Source organism: Pelodiscus sinensis, chromosome 1 (genome assembly GCF_052426305.1).
Source record: "Pelodiscus sinensis isolate ZL-2025 chromosome 1, ASM5242630v1, whole genome shotgun sequence".
Taxonomy (NCBI): domain Eukaryota; kingdom Metazoa; phylum Chordata; order Testudines; family Trionychidae; genus Pelodiscus; species Pelodiscus sinensis.
This window is the reverse complement of record NC_143052.1, coordinates 193708983-193728975: the sequence shown is the minus strand read 5'-3', so window position 1 is coordinate 193728975 and position 19993 is coordinate 193708983. Positions and strand designations below refer to the sequence as shown.

The following is a 19993-nucleotide window of genomic DNA, read 5'->3' as shown; positions in this document are numbered from 1 at the left end:
TTGCTTTGCACTGACAGGGACTTGTAGTAATTTGATTTGTTTATGTTAATGTCTGGAATAATGTGCACTATTGCCCAAGATTATGGTTACTGGGGTTGCAGTTTTGGTGAATAGCTTTTATGTGAATTAATACAGTCTTTGAGTTGTGCTTGATAGCATGCTAATCCTCTGGAAAGCTGGAATAATTATGAACAATAAATACCTTAGCTCTTTCCATTGCAAAGTAATAAATCAGAGCCTCCTTTTTTCAGTGATGCAGTGGACATTGTTTCTGACACAGTTCGCTCCTTTGGCTTGTTGCAGTAATATTTAGCACATGATCTGCTCATTGTCTTTATTCATATTTGGTTAATAAACAGCTTCACAATACATTTGATTTTTCAGTGTCCTAGGGAGAACTTTTAAGATTTAATGTACAAAAGGAATTTATAAAATGATGGTTGGTTTTCAATAACATTGCTCCAAGAAGTGCGAACTGACCCTGTAGTGGATGGTACTACTTTCATAAGCCACTAAGCCACCCAGGACAATGTAGGACATTGGTATAGCATTGGTCATTCTACTGTTTCTGCTTTGCTTCCATTACATTTTACCTTTCACAGGTCAGTCACCTAACATGGTTTTCTACCTGGGACTAAAACCTCAAGATTTTTACATATTGAGGATACAAATAGTCTGTACAATTTTGTTTTCCAAATGTGTGGTCATCAGTTAAGTACTGGAACACATCACCTAGGGAAGTGGTAGAGTCAGCCTCACTGGAGGTTGTTAAGAACTGCTTGGACAAAAATCTGTCAGGGATGTTCTAGAGCAGGGATGGGAATCCTATGACACATACGCCAGATCCAGTTTGCTACTTGCCTTGATCTGAGCTTTACAGGACCTATCAAAGCAAGCTGCAAGATGGGTTCAGCCCATGGGCTTTGCCTGGCATGCGGAGAGAAGTGGCTCTGTGCACTGCAGGGCAGCTCCTCCTGCAGGGACCACCCCCTGCTCCCATTGGCTGGGAATCACAACCAATGGGAGCAGTAGAGGGTGGTACCTGCAGAGAGTGCTTCTCTGCTGCATGCTGGTCTATGCAAATCCATTTCTCCTCCATTGGGAACTGTGCCTGGTAGATGCCCCAGTCTTTCCCTCCCTCCTGCCCAGACCTCACAGTCCCACTCCCAGCTTGCTCCTGTACCCTTCCGCCCACCCAGACTGTGCCCACTTATCCCCAGTCTGCTGCTGAACTCTTCCACACACTGACCCTCTCATTTCTGGCCCCACCCCAGACCATAGGGACGGGCCACAAAATCCAATAGCCCCAGTTTTGAGGGAAAACAGGGGTCTATCTTTTTTTTCCTGCTTTTCAGTTGAGAGCCACATCTGTGAGAGATTTTTTTTCTCCTTCTCACTTGGGGGCCAGGTCAGTGAGGGTTGTGTGTGTTTGTTTGTTTTGCTTCTCACTTGTGTGTGGCCCTTGATTGATTCTTCTGTGGGCCACTGGCCCCCAACCCAAATAAGGTTCCTCATCCCTGGTCTAGATAATACTTAGTCCTACCTCATTGCAGGGAATTGGACTTGATGACCTAGTGAGTCTCATATTTCTATGATTCCATGGTTATGGTCCTGATTCAAAAAGCCTATTAAAGTCACCTGAAAGACTCCCATTGAATTCTATGGACTTTTAGATCAGATCCTGTGGCTGTGTCTACATTGGCAAGATTTTGTGCAAAAGTGGGTGCTTTTGCGCAAAATCTTGCCACCTGTCTACACTGGCCGCGAGTATTTGCGCAAGAACACTGACATTCTAATATAGGAAATCAGTGCTTCTTGTGCAAATATTCTGATGCTCCCGCTCAGGGATAAGCTCCCCTGCTCAAGTATTCTTGCGCTAGAGGCCAGTGTAGACAGGCAACGTTAATTTCTTGAGCAAGAAAGCCATTGGCGCTTTCTTGCACAAGAGAGCGTCTACACTGGCACGGATGCTTTTGCGCAAAAGCACATGCCAGTGTAGACGCTCTCTTGCGCAAATACTTTAACGCAAAAACTTTTGCGTTAAAAGTATTTGCGCAAAATCATGTCAGCGTAGATGTAGCCTGTATGTCTCAGGTCTTCTATTGTTTAGAATCTTTGTCTCAGAGTATTTGAAACTCTGTAATGGTAGTCAACTTTGCTTTTGAACTTTTGATGAATTTGCAGATTTGATTGGCCCTAGTAATGAAACCTCATGATCCGCTCTCAGTGCCAATATTGTCACAAGTAGCTAATCTCCTCCACTGTGTATACTTACTGGCATATTCTGGTCGGTTCCTCAATGTCAACAGATCTAGTAAACTCTGCAGCACCTATATACTCAGATAACTCTGATAATTTCTCTCTCATTTGAGCATGACTTCAGAGAAGTATAGATCAGCCAAAAATTTTAACATTTGTTTATAAAATAACAGACACTGTTATAATTCATGGTTTGAACCACATTATTTTAAGGTAAAGAGATCTTTCTTAGAGTTAGGTGGTATTGATATTTGTTCCGTGATATTTAGGTCTGTTTTTCTGCTTTATTTTGTTTGATTACCTCTTTTTCTAAAACTAGTCAGCATAATCAATACTTTGAAACAAAAGGGCAACAGTGTGTGGGGGGGGAGGGGTGTTAATTTTATGCATGTTTTTAATTGGCAAAAACTTCTTTAAATTTGTGTAAATTAAAAATAAGAAAAATCAAGAGTAAAAAAGTTTAGTTATTAGTTTTGAATACTGAAAAATTATCTTTTAAACTTTGCTTTGTGTGACATTTTGTGCCCATTCCTAATTTTTATTTTTATTGTAATTCCAAGAATTGGCCAGTAATTTTTTGCACTGTCTTCTCAGCTGCACAATTTTTCAATGATTCCATGTTTTTTCCCTCAGTTCCCCCTAGATTCGTGGTTCAACCAAGTGATCAGGATGGAATTTATGGTAAAGCTGTAATCCTCAATTGTTCTGCAGAGGGTTATCCTGTACCCACCATTGTCTGGAAGTACTCAAAAGGTATCACCTCTTTCATAATTATTTGGATCCACATTCTGGTACTCATACTTCAATTTGGTAGCACCTTACTCCATTCAATTCTATAGGACTAGTTGTAGAGTAATAATGAATTTGATTGAGGAGTATCACAGTTTAGTTCCCCAATATTTAGAATAAGATGTACTATTAAAATGCCTGTTACATCTGCATTTGTATGTATGCTGTTCATCTGTTGGCATTTGGCTGTCTACAGTGATTCTAGGTTCTTGAAAGTAAACCTGAATAAAATCTCGGTAAGTAGGGTGCAGTAAGGTAAATGTTGCTCTGGCGCTGTAACTTTCAGAACATAGTTCATTGGTACAAATTAGGTTGATTTTTTTTTTTTTTTGCTTTTAAAATTAATAACACAACCAATCACATCTTTTCAGCAAAGAGGAAAGGTCAGATATCATTAGCATAACCTAGTAATTCAGTATGCACTTTACATAATGCCTTAACATTTTATTTTTATGTAACAGAGCATTAAAACTGGCCCTACTTGACACCAGCTAACCACATGAAATTGACAGCTTTTTAATTAAAATGTACTGCCTGCTAGATTGTGTCTTTTGGCCAATTATCTGTTAATGTTTACCTTGTGTCAAAGCTGGTGTTCTTCAAGAAAACAACTGTATTGTATACATTAGTTAGATATTAACCCTTTACCTCTGTATAAAAGAGAATACCTTATCACATCAAGTTGTATGTGATCAAAAAAATGGACTTCTGGCTAAATTTTGTTGCTGTTTGGAGCAATAGCTTAGGCAACTCTACATATAATTTTCAGTTTAGAAGCACTGTTTTGCTTTACCAGTGGAAAAAAGTAAAAAGTGGATGGAAGAAACTATAGAATTAATTTAAATCCTTCACCATGTGTTTTTATTTTCACTTTCCCTGCTGTGGTAATAAGAAAAAACAATTCTGTGTTCCATGTGTATTCTGAACAGGGAGGCCAAATTGGGCCAGCTCGATTTCAGCTAACAGCATGCAAGCACCACTAGTCTTTTTTAGTAGCAGAAATTTCAGTTTTAATGATATTCTATACATCTAAGTGAAAATCCTGTAAGAATCTCTGTTCTTAGCTCTTCTTGAATTATAGATGCAGTAGATGTGTCAGACAGAAAGAAATTTTAGTTGATTTTAGAAGTGGTCAAAAATGGCCAAAACATCTACAGCTGCTGTCATGGGAAATATTTTAATGCTGACATTGTATTTTGTTATTATATCATGATTCCATCAAAAGTTTTAATTAAAACGTACAGTAACGCCTCGCTTAACATTCTAGTTATGTTCCTGAAAAATGCTACTTAACAAAAGTACACTTTACAAAATAATGTGAAGCAAATCCAATTTCCCCATAAGAACAGCAAATACATAGGAAAAAGAGAAAAAACATGAATCTAATTAATTCAGCTGAAAAATCATTAATGGCAGCTAATATGTGTGCAGACGTTATCCTTATCCTTATCCTTGCAATGTTACCAAGTTCTGTGTATCTGCCAAGGTTATCTTTTCTCGAAAGGAAACTCTTTTGGGATTAGCGAAGATTAAATTTGTACATATAATTTTAATATTCCAAATGTTGTATTCATGGTTATGTCCATACTAAAGCTAAGTGAAATTCTTTGGATGAATAGTTTATCTGAAAAAAAAGAGCAGATTTTGGTGGACCAAAACTATTCATGATTTCAGGTTTAATTTGCCAAATAATTTCAGACAAACCAACAATGAAAAATTGTTTGACAAAGCCACTGAAATGAAAATTAATTGTTCCCTCAGTTACACATACTGCAATTACACCACCACTTGTTTGGTAGGCATTACTGGAGCGCCAAAGAACAGACAATGGTAGTGAAAGATTACCCGTAAACACATTTCATTTCTGTTCTGTTGTAGAAAGATAACTTGTAAAAGTGAAAGGGTAGATTAGTTGTGATACACAATTCTTGGTGAATTTGGTCAGGAGAGCATTTGTAGCATTAGAACTGGACTGAAACCATCAATATTGAAGTGGGAGTAGGGAAGCAACAACATTCAGTGCAGACTTTGGCCAAATTCAAGCAATTGAACTTGCGATATTCTACCTTATTACTTATCCCTTGAATCATCCAGACTCTCTAGTCCCCCACAAAGAAAAATTCTGCTCAATCATTCAGAATTGGAAGTGGGGCATTTTCTTGCTTAAGCAGGAACCTTAATGTTTAATAATGGTTCTAGAATCAGTGAATTACAGATCAGGAGCATGCACAATAACTCTCCTATTGAAGGGCATTATGCTTTTCTTGTAGTAGAAGGGAGTCAAAGTATTAAGCGATAAGGTGGAAAGGAAAAGTGGCCACATGAGATGTTAACCACCTAACTCTGTTTGCCCTTTTCTCCTTCACAGTTCTATATGGGTACGTCTAAACTACATGGCTCCATCGATTTGTTTGTTTGGCAAAGGGAAATGAAGCCACGATTTAAATAATCGCGGCTTCATTTAAATTTACATGGCTGCCGCGCTGAGCCGACAAACAGCTGATCAGCTGTTTGTCGGCTCAGCGCGCTAGTCTGGACACTCCCCTGTCGACATGAAAGCCTTTTATCGACCTCCCCAGTAAACCTCATCCTACGAGGCATAACGGGGAGGACGATAAAGGGCTTTCAGGTCGGCACGGGAAGGAATCCAGGGACAGTTACTCTGTGTGGCTTAGTCCAGTAGGAAAGCAATATGAAAGCATGAAAACTCAATGCAGTCACGAGGCAAAGTAAATCCCACTCTTCAGTTTTTTTCTGCTGAGGACTGTAAAGGGGCTCAGCCAATGTCAGCACAAATGCTATGTGTCCATTGTTGTGAGGGGAAGCCTGGGAAAAGAGCAGACAGACTGGGATCTAAGGGGCATGATTGCTATTCCAGCAAATATTTGTCTGTCACAAGTAATGGCAGAGTACACCCTCCTTCTGAACCTACCTCCAGGAAGTGTGATGGCTCATGCCCTTCTAGATCTGTCCTCCTTTTAACATGTAAAAAGAAGCATATGGCTCCATCCAAGTAGATAATTCAGTTCTGTACAACAATCCTTCATGTCTGCCAACTTATAACATGGATCTGAGTTCTGTATTTTAAACTCGTTGGTAAGTTGAGCCAATTATGTAGCTTTCGACAGTTTCCATATCTGCTCCCTGAGGGATGTGCACAGTTTGGGTTTTGTTTTTGTTTTTAAAAGCGTAACAGCTTTGTTCACACCTTTTAAAATTCTTTGCAGCTCTGACTGAGAAAATTAACAGACTGAAATCCTTTAAATTGTACATTGCATTTTAACTTAGTTTCACTGCTCCTACCCATGCCAAATATTGATGTTTGGATACATGTCTTATTTGCAGATATTAAGATTTATCTTTAGATGGTTGTTTCAGTCAAAAAATGATTAAACTGGTTTCTGTTTGCATAACCGATCCTAATAATAGAATGTTTGGTATCCGTTATTAGTCATCCCAGAATACTACAGTTCTCAGTCTAATCAAATCTGTCTAATGCATATAAAATTCACCATCACTGTAAAATCTATGAGCCATAAAAACAATTTGAAATGTAACAATTATTGAAAAGCATCATACTACCTATTTTGCTTGATTTCCAGTCAAGGAATTCTCTGTGCTAGGCTACGTGTAGACTGCAGGCTTCTTTCGGAAGAAGCTTTTCTGGAAGAGATGTTCCAAAAAAACTTCCGAAAGAGCGTCCACACTACCAAAGTGCATCAAAAAAGTGATCTGCTTTTTCAAAAGATAGTGTCTATTCAGTGTGGACACTGAAACCTCTGTAGCGTAGACATAGCCCAAGTGAGCATGGGGCTGCAAAGCTGTTCCCCACTTAAATGCACATCTCAATTCCAGGCCATCCCAGAAGCCACAATTTGAGGAATCACAAGGGAACTACTACACTGGTGAATGAAATCAAACTAGGGTTTGGGTGAGACTTAAGTGCAGCGTTGGCCTCATGCAGACCCTGAGAGAATTTGCACTGGTAGAAAATGATACCCATTAACAAATCATAAACATCTGAAATAAACTGAATATGATGGACACATGCAGGGGGGTATTATACGATACTATTCATCTAACCTTGGGAAGCAGGGGTTTGATTGAGGAGATGAATATGAACAACAACTCCATCTCAGCATTCCCTGATAATACAGGTCAATGAGCTAAATTCATCCCTACTGAGCTCCCTTGTCTGCAATGCAGTTATACCAGAGATATATTTAGTGCAATGCCTCATTTCATTGTTGACAGAAAAGTGAGCAGTGCGTGTTTTGAGTGAGTTTTGTGCCCCCTATCGCAAACTACTACACCTTCCCTATCTGAATGCTGTCCCAGGACACAGTGACTCAGAGATTATGTGTGATCAATTGTAGGAGGAACTATTCATTGATGTGTTTGTCCACATGTTACCATGAGGCTAATAAACAAGGTCTTTAAACTCCCTTGAGCAGTTCATGTTTACTACAACAGACATTTCTCATGATCATAGGGAATTTATTTGGTATATGCATAAGGAATGCAGACTTCTGTGGCTGCTCAGCTGTTATTTTGAATAATTTATCAGCCACTAAATGTACAATAAATGTGGCTTTTTACCCAAGAGCTTTCTGCAAATCTTCCTCTTTCTCTTACTCCTTTCCTTCCTCTGCCTCCACCTCCTATCTTGTAGTGAATGGTAACTACAATTATAATTGATAACCACTCTATGACTAGTTTTGGCAAAAGGCATTCAGCTTGTTTCGTAGATCATTATAATGCCAGACAGCAACATTTCATTGTAACTGAATTTAGCCTGCAATAGTAAGTAGCTGTTGCTGCTGCCTTTTCAAGAAATTCTTCCTTCATCACTCTTCTCTCCTGATTAATCTTTTGGATTCTGTTGTAGGTGCTGGGGTCCCCCAATTCCAACCCATTGCCTTGAATGGCCGTATCCAGCTTCTCACAAATGGCTCCTTGTTGATTAAACATGTGCTGGAGGAAGACAGTGGATACTACCTCTGCAAGGTCAGCAATGATGTTGGAGCAGATGTCAGCAAGTCCATGTACCTCACTGTTAAAAGTAAGAACTACAAACATTTTTTATGATCCAAAGCTGAGTTACAAAGATTTGCTTGTTACTTGCCTGTTACTGATTAAATGTTTTTTAAAAATTTGATATTGACATTCAGTTGCATATTCTTGTAACTGGAATGTCAACGTAGCTGGGTGATGTTTATTTAGGAATGTTACAAATGAATGAAAAGGCAGAATGTTGACACTATTTACTATTTAAGTGGTGTGGATATTACTTGGGTAAAGACAAGGAATGAAAAATGAAGGAGAGATACTATGAATATCTGCTAACAAACCACAAGCTTGACTGAGAACAATGATGAGAAAATCCTGGACTAATTCTCAAGGTACCATAAGCTGCAATTATCATAAGCTGCCATTGGTCGATTTTTTCAGAAAATACATGTTTACTCCTGCGAAAGATTTGGTCAAAGCCTTTTCTGTCTCATCTGAGATCTTTATAGGACTTAAAAATATCTTCTTTAGTGTGTGAGCAAAAGGGACCAATGGAAATGTCCCACTGTTTAAAATCTGGTTTTGTTCTGTGTTTATACAGCTCCTAGCACAATGGGTCCCAGGACCGTTACTGGGGCTCCTAGTTGTAATAATGACAGAAACAATAAATATTAAAGCTAACCTCTGCAAACACCCCTTAGTGTAAATATAGGTGAGAATATAAACATGATGATATTGTCATGCAGACTGGAGTGGCTCACATCTGAGAATGACAATCTCGGGCCAGACTGACAGAAAATAGGGTAGACATCCCCAACAGGAGGTATGTTCTATCATTAGATTTCACTAAGCCCATAACAAATGTTAACTCCTGGATCACTAGAACCATCTTACCATGGAGTCACAGACAGCCCCCATAGGATCTCCAGCCTATTTTACTACACAGACAGGTGGATTTTATGGTATTTGTCGCCATCCCAAATATTACATTATAGGAGGTTAGTCCCAATGTCTCTTACTCCATGTCAATGGACACCCTCAGTCTCACTTCAAAGATAGCAGCCAATTTGTCTGCTAAAATAATTAAAGGTCTATCAGCTAAGAAAAAGAAGAGTTTGTGAGAGGTTAAAACAGGTAAAATACATTTAACAGGTGAGTCTAAATTTATAAATCCAAAATGATAACAGATGTATAGTAATCTGCTAGTCTCCAAAAGTCTTTCAAGGTTACCCGGGATAACTTTGGGGATGTCTGTCCGCACACTCAGTATTTCCACTCTGTTGGAAGTCATACCTGTTCAGAGATAAAGAATCCTTCCTACACTCCATGTTTTATATCTTCTTCACACAGAATGTTAGCTGACAGCTTCTGTACCCAGATGGGTCTTCTGTTGAATACATAAATGAGAATAATATAACTAACATTTCATTCATTTTCATGACGTCTAACCCCTGAATACATTCTTCCTTAACACACCTTTGATCTTGGGTTATTTAATCACAGAGTATATATACTGTAGAAGTAATATTATAGCAAACTGCAGGATACAGGCAGACTAAAACATTATAGTCCGGCTCTATTAGCATAAGAGTGAATTAGTGTGAACACATAGTAACACTTAATGATTCTTTAACATTCACATACAAGAAAATTGGCCTATGGTTTTCACTAGAGCTGGTTTACCAATGTCACAGATATATTCCAAAGGAGGTCACAATGTTGATGCATTTCTTCACCATAGAGAGGTACAGAAAACAGTGACACACACCAACAGACACACTCCTGCAAATATTCCTTGTTGATTTATTAAAACAGCATTGATGGAGATCACCTGGGAGACCAAGTACTTTCATGCCTGTGGTCGTCCTCTGATTGATTGAATTCTTTGACAGTTCTGGATTTCAATTGTCTTGACAAAGGGCTATCTTTGAAAGTAAAAAATATTTTCCCTCAAAGGGAGGGAGAATCAAGATTATTAATTCTTCCCTGGATCTGTAATCTAGGATATATAGTTTTTGGAATACCAAGAATTGCTGATTGTCGTAAATGGATTTCAAAGACTAGTGTGAATCTTGTTACACCAGCTAGTATTACAGTCTCAAACGTCTTCCATGCTCAAGTTTATCTTTCACCTAAAGTTATATATTTATTGGTAAGAAGGAAAGGACCATTTTTCCTAATCACTGCAGAAGTGACCAGAGTAATTGTGACATCCAAAAATTCCAAAACTAAAAATATGAGCAACTACTAATAGTTTTCATAAATCAGGGTTTAACTCCTGTTCCCCATCCTTCTGTAACTGGCCATTCGTGGACCAGTTTTCAACTACAGTAGCAGTACATTTCTTTAATATGCTATAGAAAAGCAGCTTCTCTCTGGCTGGCAGCTATGCACAGTGCCTGTCTGATCACTGCATGCAGTTTCATGTGTGATAAAAGAGCATCCCTTATCAAATAAGAGCAGGGGCCTCCCTGGAGAGTTAGTTACTGTTTGAATCTAATGAAAATCCCTCAAGCTCTAAGATAGCAAACACATATGTGTGCACTCTCACATATACACACTCACACACATACTGTTCCCAGCATGGGATTTGTAAAACAACTACAGTATACACTCTTTGTATGTGGGTGTATGCTTAAAAGAGACTCAGCTTTAGCTTTAATCAAACATACAGTATGGATAGTATGGTTTCTGGAGAAACATGCATTTGTGTGCCCATGATATGGCTGAATTCCCTGCTGGCTGCCCAGGCCACAAGGTAACTTCTGACTTGATGCCCTGCTGGAATCATTTCTGGCTGACCTTAGATGTGATTCAGCGTTCAATCAGTGTGGACACGCTATTTCGAAATAAGCAAAAAGCTATTTTGAAATGCATTTTGTGTGTAGACATGTTAATTCAAAATAAGATATTTCAAAATAACTATTTCAAAATTAGATATTTTGAAATAACACTGTAGTGTAGACATACCCAAAAGGATTAACACAAATATTTTGCTACTTATTTTCTTTGTAAATTCCTTTAGACAAATCAGCTTCCTTCCCTCTCCCTGGTCTATATTTCTTGACACTCTGTATAGAGTTTCAATATGTATATCATACTGTAGCATCTCAAATCACTTGGGAAATAAATAAGTGGCTTAATACACTTAGGCTACGTCTACACTGCAGCACTATTTTGGAATACTGGAGGTTTCTGAAGTTTCAGGAGGTATCCTGAAATAGCTATCCCGTGTCTTAACAGCAAGCCAGTTATTTCAAAATATAGACAGCCCCAAATTACAAAATAAGGTATTTTGAAATTTACTTGAAATAAGCTACACAATTTGCATAGCTTAAATTGCATAGCTTATTTTGAGCTACAGATGTAGTGTAGACGCACTCTTAAAGCTCTTGAAACCAGAATACGAAACTGAAAGAGACAAAAGGGCTGGCTCCTCCCCAGCTCCTCCCCTTTTTAACTTATCTCTTGACTGACTGGCAACATGGGTTGCGAACCACTAGAACTATAACCATGAATTAAAAATAATAATAAATCTTATACACAGGTTATTTTTTCCATTTGTAATAAGTGTTTCTGTCTACTCCGTTTTCTCCTTTGTTTACCTTAACACTTTCAGAGAAGTTGTCTGTATTAACTAAGATGAACTCCATCTTTCTGAAAAACTGGATTCTTTCCTCTTCCATCATTTTTAGTATCACATGCAAAGTTATTTCCTATGTAAAGTAGGTGTTAACATAAGATAAGTGTCTTTATTAGTAATTTGTAACTGGCTAGAATGAACATTTAAACTAATATACTTTCCTGATTTATTGCTTCTTCCTCATTTTTTCCTCAAGCAGACTTACTATGCAGTTCACATAGACTAAAAAGCAACCTTGCTAGCACCTGATGGCAATTCTAGATATGTATTTATATTATTTAGTGTTCCAAAGGGTGCTTGTTGCAAGATGATTAACTTCAGAGGAAAGTAGCTGAAGCTGCATGGCTGATGAAGATTGTGCAAGGAATGAGTATACAGGAGAGGGAGAACAAAGGACAGAGCCCTGAGGAAAATCAACCAAGAATAAGGAGGAGAAAGGGCCTCCAAAGTGAATGTGTAATCAGCAGCCAAAGGCCTAGAATGAGAACCATAAAAGCATAGTCTACACCTAACAATTACTGTCCATCTCTTTACCACTTGACAAACTCATCTGAAGATCACCATCGGGGACATATGTCTTTCTGCTGGGTTCAGCATATGCAATTTTCAAACTTCACATGCACCAAGATACATACATAAAATGGGGGGGGGGGGAGGGCGGGGAGACAGAGAGCCCTAAAATAAGGCATCTAGAATTGGACTTTTTCTAGTGGTGGCTGAGATTAGGGGATTTTAACAACATTCCACAGAGGATAATAAGCCTATTGAGATAAGGAAAGAACTAAAATTAATTGAAGGTTGTCCAGGAGTATTGAGAAGAGATGTCCATTTAAAATCAGCATCATTCAAAAACTATCTGCACAGACTGGTTCTTCTGAATACTGTCACACTTTAATTCCAAATGAGAGCATGTATAACATGATAAAACAGTTTTGAAAGAATTTATCCTAATGGGAGCCAAGCCTCGGTATAAAACAGAAAGTAATCTGTGATATGGTCCTATTCAAGTCGTCATTTGGATTCAGCCATGGTTTTCCTGATCCTTCCTAAATCCATCACTCTTTTGCATGCCAGTCTGGAGTCTGGTGACATTTAATCTGAACACTGAAACACTTCCAGCAAGTCCTGTCTACTCATAAAATCACTTGATTCACTTTCTTCTCAAAAACACTTCTTGACAATTTGCATTATGCCTGATTAATACATAAACCTAAAGCTCTACCCTACAGCCAGACTCGTGTATCCTTCCAGCATGAATTTATTAATTGCAGATACTACTTATGCTAAGCTACCACACTTTAAATATTTTAGCTAAACCCTGCTACAGATCTGTGACAAGAGCTCAGAGCAGAGAAGGAAGCAGACTGGGATAAATAGTGTTGTCCAACGGCTAGGTACCTGAGTTGGGAACCTGGGGTTTTAGCCCCAACTCAGCCTCTGGCCTGATATGAGACCTTGGATAAGTTACTTCATTGCTCTGTACCTGTTTCCTTCCCACCCTATATAAGAACATAAGAACAACCATACCGGGTCAAACCAAAGGTCCAACAAGCCCAGTATCCCATCTTCCAACAGTGGACAATGGCAGGTGCCCCAGAGGGAATAAACAGAACAGATAATCATCACATGATTCCTCCACAGTCATCCATACCCAGCTCCTGACACACAGAAGCCAGGACACCATTCTTATCCATCCTGGCTAATAGTCATTGATGGACCTGTGCTCCATAAATGTATCTATTTCTTTTTTGAACCCTGTTAAAGTCCTGGTCTTCACAATGTCCTCTGACAAGAAGTTCCACAGGTTGACTGTGCATTGCATGAAGAAATACTTCCTTTTGATTATTTTAAATCTGCTACCTATTAATTTAATTTGGTGATTCCTAGCTTTTGAGTTATGGTAATAAGTAAATAACTTTTTCGTATTCACTTTCTCCACACCAGTCATGATTTTACACAGCTCAATCATATCCACCCTTAGCCTCCTCTTTTGTAAGCTAAAAAGTCCCAGTTTTATTAACCTCTCCTCATATGGCAGCCATTCCAAACCCCTAAACATTTCTGTTATCCTTTTCTGAACTTTTTGCAATGCCAAGATATCTTTTTTGCGGTGAAGCCACCACATCTGCACACAGTATTCAAGATGTGGGTACACAATGGATTTATACAGAGTCAATAAGATATTCTCTGTCTTATTCTCAATCCTTTTTTAAATGATTCCTAATGTCCTGTTTGTTTATTTGTTTGTTTGTTTGTTTGTTTTAACTGTTGCTGCACATTGAGTGGATGTTTTCAGAGAACTGTCCACAGTGACTCCAAGATCTCTCTCTTGAGTGATAAGAGCTAATTTAGTCCACGTCATTAAGTACGTATAGTTGGGATTATGTTTTCCAATATGCATTACTTTGCATTTATCAATATTAAAATTCATCTACATATTGTTGCCCAAAAAGTCACCTAGTTTTGTGAGATCTTTTTGAAGCTCTTCACAGTCTGCTTTGAACTAACCTATCTTAAACAGTTTAACGTAATCTGAAAATGTTGCCACCTTGCTGTTTATCCCTTTCTCAAGAACATTTATGAATCTGTTGAATAGGATTAGTCCCGGTACAGACCCCCTGTGAGACACCACTAGTTACCTCTCTCCATTCTGAAAATTGACCATTTATTCCTACCCTTTGTTTTCTATCTTTTAACCAGTTTTCAGTTCATGAGAGGATCTTCCCTTTCATGCCATAACAACTTACTTTACTTAAGAGCCTTGGTGAGGGACCTTGTCAAAGGCTTTCTGGAGATCTAAGTAGATTGGATCCCCCTTGTCCGCATGCTTGTTGACCCCCTTAAAGAACTCTAGTAGATTAGTATGGAATTATTTCCCTTTGTAGAAACCATGGTGACATCAATGTGGGACAATTCCTCAGATTTGGCACCTGAAAAGAATGGTTCTAGTTTGGGAATCTCTCTAACATCCTCAGCTGTGGCGAATTCAAAAGATTCATTTAATTTTTCTGCAATGAGCTTATTGTCCTATCGTGCTCTTTTTAGCATCTCAATCATCCAGAGGCCCCACTGGTTGTTTAGAAGGCTTCCTGCTTCTGATGTGCTTAAAAAAAATGTTGGTATTACTTCAAAGAACAGCTAGCATTTCACAGTCACTATCACTATCCTGGTTAGGTGGTTGGTAATATATCCTACTGCTATATTCATATTATTAGAGCATGGAATTACTATCCATACACGTTCTATATCTGGCAAGCCTTTTTAATTTGCAAGCTCTTTACAGCAGGGGTTGCTTTTCATTCTTTCACTGTGTTTGTACGACACCTGCACAATGAAGCCCTGATCTCAGCTGGGAACTCTAGGTCCTACTGCAATAAAAATGAATGATGGTAATAAAATAGAAAAAACCCCACACAGAAGTACAAATTGTGGCTTATACAATGAAAATCTGAATCTTGTGAAACTATTTCTTCCATTGTTGGAAGGTAACTTGCTACCATATCACTGAAGCATTGCAGTATTCATAGGTGTTGCCTATTAATTTCATTTGGTAATCCTTGATCCTGCAGTAAAGCCAGTGCATTATTATAGAAAATTCAGTGTGTTTACCTCAGCAAAGTAACTTCAACTAATAACCCACAGTGTGCTATGAAGGAAGATAAAAATTATCATCTATAGTATGTTAAAAAAATCTATTGTAGGAAGAACAGTTATCTCCCTGTGCAAGTTTACTGTGAACAAGCCAAACTATTCTGATTGATATTTCGTAATGTGGCCCTCTTTTGCAGTTCCATGGTCAATAGATAGGGTTTTCAGTGTCAAAAAGACACTCTGATTGCATTGTGTTTTATTATTTTCTCCTTCTGTGTTCTGCCCTCTTGAGTCAAAGTTTCAAATTTCTTACCTATTTCAATCACTTTAGGCAAAGGGTGCTGAGTTTCTGGCCAAAGGAAAAGTGAGACTCTGTAGTTCAATGATTAGGCCCGCTGACAGGGAAAAGGCAATAGGGGTACCTGCCCCGGGACCAACTGATTTAAAGGGGCCTGCAGCTCCTGGCTACTGTTGCTGTTAAAATGGCAATAGCAGCAGCCGGAGCCCCGAGGCCCTTTTAATTGCCACCAGAGTCCTGGGCATCACTGACAAGCTGACTAGGGGAATCCAGCCCCCATATCCTGACCCATTTGCCCAAGGCTCCGCCCCTTTTTAGAAGATGGAGCTGCTCTACCCACACCTTGCTCAGGGCCTGGCGAAGTCTGTCAGCTACTTAAATGTCTCATCAGAACAAGGAAGTAAGTAAAGGAACAAAATAATGAAAAATGAATGCAGTTAAACTGAAAGTAACACATATACCAAAAAAGCACCTTTTTTCTTGAGATACTCCACTGACATATCATTTTTTTTACCCCACCCTCCTGGCCACAGGGATGAGAGCCTTTGTTCTAATTGCAAGTAAATGTTGATGGCTTGTAGAACAAATTATTTTTAATGCAATCTGGGAGAAGCTACAGAAAAGCTATGGTAAATGTTGAAAACATGAAAAGGTTCCCTAGACACAAGTACTCACTCTTGTTAGTATAACAGGCCCCTTTTTATCCTAATGAGGTCCTCCCACTATGAGAAATGAACAAGCTCTGAGTGCTGTTTGCTGCCTCTTCAGACCATCGGCACAGTTTTGATTTAAGGACTTGCACTTTAATCACCCATCATGTGTCATTACCCCGACAGGCGGCAGCAGCCGCAAGATACAAGCTCCAGTAAATTGCACTGAAAGTCGCTGAAGCGACCCTTTGTTGATTTTCTTTTACAGCTATTCAATGGCAGATCAGCCGTCATAACAACACAGTGCCTGTGGCAACAGAGTGAAATTAAACGTGAAGTATGTTCAAGGTAGCTGGTAGAAAGCTGGAATATCCATTTTTTCTGTAGATTTGAATGCTTTTTACTCTTCTCACTAATGTGAAGCCTGTGGCAATTGGCTGAAATGACTGCTATATCTCGTCAGATAATTGCTGGATGCACTACAGTACAAATATTAAAGTGCTTTTGTATGCAAATCATTACATTACTATCATTTTTTAAAGAAGGGACTGAAAATTTGCTCTCTTATTTTTTAAAGGAAGAACCCTAAAGAAAGAGGCCATACAAGGGAGAAAATGTAACAGTGCCTTTTTCTTTCCTTGGAGACTAGCTACATCAGCATTGCCTCTGGAAGACTCTCTCACCCTATGGCATATATAGATAGGTATATATAGAGAGAACTGCAATATTTTATCAACGGACATCACACTCATTATCTTTTCTGGTAGGCAGTTGTCTCTCCAAGCCCGGTGGTTCTTTCATAACAAAATTAAACATGAAGTATAAGTTGGGTTTTTTTTGAATGCTGACATAGAGAACATTCAGTTGGGACTCTAATTCTATTTTCAAAACAGTTCTGTTTTCAGAGGCATCATAAGGGATGTAAAATGTTAAAGCATTGTTGCAGAGATGCTCAATGAAGTAAAGTCATTACCATTTCCTCCTTCAAACCCTTCCTTCACATTGATTTATACTATGAGGCTGGCAAGAAACTAGTCAATTACTACTGGATAATCTGTGGGAGACAGTGTAGTGTAGCCAATATTTAATTTTGTCATATTTAAAAACATGTAAATAATCATGATAGGTGAAATGTGCATAAACTACAGATACTTTGACTGTGTCCCTCTTTCCAGCTCTTGGTATGTTGCCTATCTTATTAAATTGCTACTTTTTTGGACAGTGAGGACAGTGGCTCCGATCCTGCAATGAGCACTGAGAGAAAGCCCCACAGAAGGCAATGAAACTGACCGTGCACAAGCAACTGCCCAACAGATCTCATTACAGTGTTGAGATCTGTGTCTCCGATACATCTAGTGTATTCTGGGTGGGACCAGAATAAATAATAGTAAAATATTTACATTTTTGCCATTGGTATTCTGGTAGTCCTGTTATGTCCATTAAATAGAAGACTATCCTGTTCATGTTTACCTTCATCAATCTTATAAACCTTTTGTGATAATGATGAGCGGATTAAGAATGGATATTTAAAATATACAAGAGAGCTAGTTAAAGGGATAGTATTCCCAGCTAAAAGAGCAGTTCACATGTGACAGCAATGCAATTCCTGTGAAAAAAGAAAATTAATCCAGTGTATATAATAGGTGACTGGTTGAAATGTAGAATGCCTCCCTTTCTTCTTTTCTCTTTCTTCTTCCCATATTTAAGTCTAATTCATTTGTCATAGAAATGCAATGTCAGTGGCACTAGAATATAATGGAATATAAAATAAGATGGTTAAGAGGCACACTTTAATCTTGGAAGGCTTCCATTTTAAAGGAAGTATATTGGAAATTGTCCTCAATTATTGCTTGAGTTTTCTTTTCTTTTCTTTTCTTTTCTTTTCTTTTCTTTTCTTTTCTTTTCTTTTATTTTCTTTTCTTTTCTTTTCTTTTCTTTTCTTTTCTTTTCTTTTCTTTTCTTTTCTTTTCTTTTCTTTTCTTTTCTTTTCTTTTCTTTTCTCAGTTTAGATGAGCCATCAGATGAAGCCTCTATGTAGATTATTTCTGAAATAATATGTTTTTCTAAATAAGCTTTTAAGCAAATATGTACCAACTGGCTTAGCAGTTTCACGATTACTCGTACTTACTTTACTGCACTGGACTGTTACAATATATTTGGAGAGAGTTTAGTATTTTTCTATCTTGATCCCTTATTGACCCAGATCATATTTTGTTATTCGGTTGTGAACTTTTCACAGTTACCCAAAGTATCTAGTGTAGATCACTATCATCTGCTTGAGAACCTTTTCTTATGCCCCAAAGAAGTGACTTTCCCAAGTTGCTGTTGGCAACACAGTTACTTCTATCTGGTCTCCAGAAGCCTCACTTTTTCCTAATTCAGAATAGCAATGTAAACATTCCACTTTGCTACACTCGAGTGCCCAGTCCCTTATCTTCTGGATATCCACAATGTACACCTATCAACTGCCTCCATGAAAGCAGTGAGTCTCAGTTCACCAGTCTCCATAGCACAAAGCTCTTAGGCAGAGGTGCCAGCTTTCTGAGTTGAAGTACTTGTTTGCACACGCTGTTCAGGTATCAAGATGTTTGAATGTCCTGAATAATGCACTGATTCATTGCACAAAAAAGGTAAGCCTTCCATAGCCTTGGCCTATCTGGGCCCCATGTAGCCCTGCCCCTTCCCCTACGATATGAGCTTGAGGGAAGAAGAAATTCCAAGCGGGAACCAGAGACCCTTCCGCAGCAGCAGCTATAGTAGGATAAATCTCACTTGGAGCACTTCTCTCCAGAATGCCTTGCACCTAGAATTATGTTACTTAGCACCCCTCCTCCCATATCTAAAGGACATCATGCCTCCCCAAACAGAAGGAGGACATGAGGTCCTGGTGAATCATTATTATTGTATACTAGCCTCCACAATTGACACACAGGCCCCCAAATGGTCCCTTCTTATCAATCACTCATTCAGGTCTCCTTAGTTTTCTGACACTGTGTGCTGGATGAAGACAGAGGGCAGAAACTCAAGCACCAGTGGTGAAAACAAAGACTGGAACAGACAGAATGAAACAAAGAATTTTTTCCAGCCTATGCTAAAGCTGCATTACAGGCCAAGAGAACCTTCCTATCAGCCTCCATTGAAACTGCCAATCAATCCCTAGGGAGTTATCTGGGGTTAGAAACCACTTCACCAGTCCTGAGTGCCTGCTATCTGCACCAAGTGCTGCAAAGAGCTATTTGCCTTCTTTGCTGAAAAGATTGCTCAAGTCTGGGAGGATCACATGCATTCTCAAGCAGTGTGGATCTGCCCCACCTTTACCACAACCAGCTGCCCATTTGCATTCCCAAAGTTCAGTACAATCACTCATCAAGAAGTTCTTGACTTCCTAGGGGATACTCAAACCAAGACTTGTGAAATCAACCCTGGCTCTTCCAGGCTTATGAAAGAGAGCTCTGTGCATCAACTTGCAACTCCTGACTGAAATAGCCAATGCCTCATTCAGGCTACGTCTAAACTACACCCCTCTGTCAGCAGAGTGATGAAAATGAAGCACTTCGAAAGTGCAAATGAAGCAGGGATTTAAATATCCCTCGCTTCATTTGCATAATCGCATCATGGCGCTGTTTCGAATAAGCGCCATTTCAAAACTGAAACCGCAGTGTAGTCAGTATTTTCGACAACAGGGCGATTTTTCAAAAGATCCTGTACTCCTCATTTGGCCCCCCGACAGAGGGTTGTAATCTAGATACACCC

General features: G+C 38.8%; 1 protein-coding gene across 1 annotated transcript in view; it reads left to right on the top strand.

Annotated features, from left to right (window-relative positions):
* The window catches only part of DSCAM (DS cell adhesion molecule), a 697767-nt gene that overhangs the window by 458054 nt on the left and 219720 nt on the right, over positions 1-19993 (top strand). Inside the window, exons 10-11 of the mRNA XM_075912112.2 lie at positions 2893-3012; positions 7937-8110. Coding sequence (XP_075768227.1) covers positions 2893-3012; positions 7937-8110 — 294 coding nt within the window. The remainder of the gene's footprint in view (positions 1-2892; positions 3013-7936; positions 8111-19993) is intronic.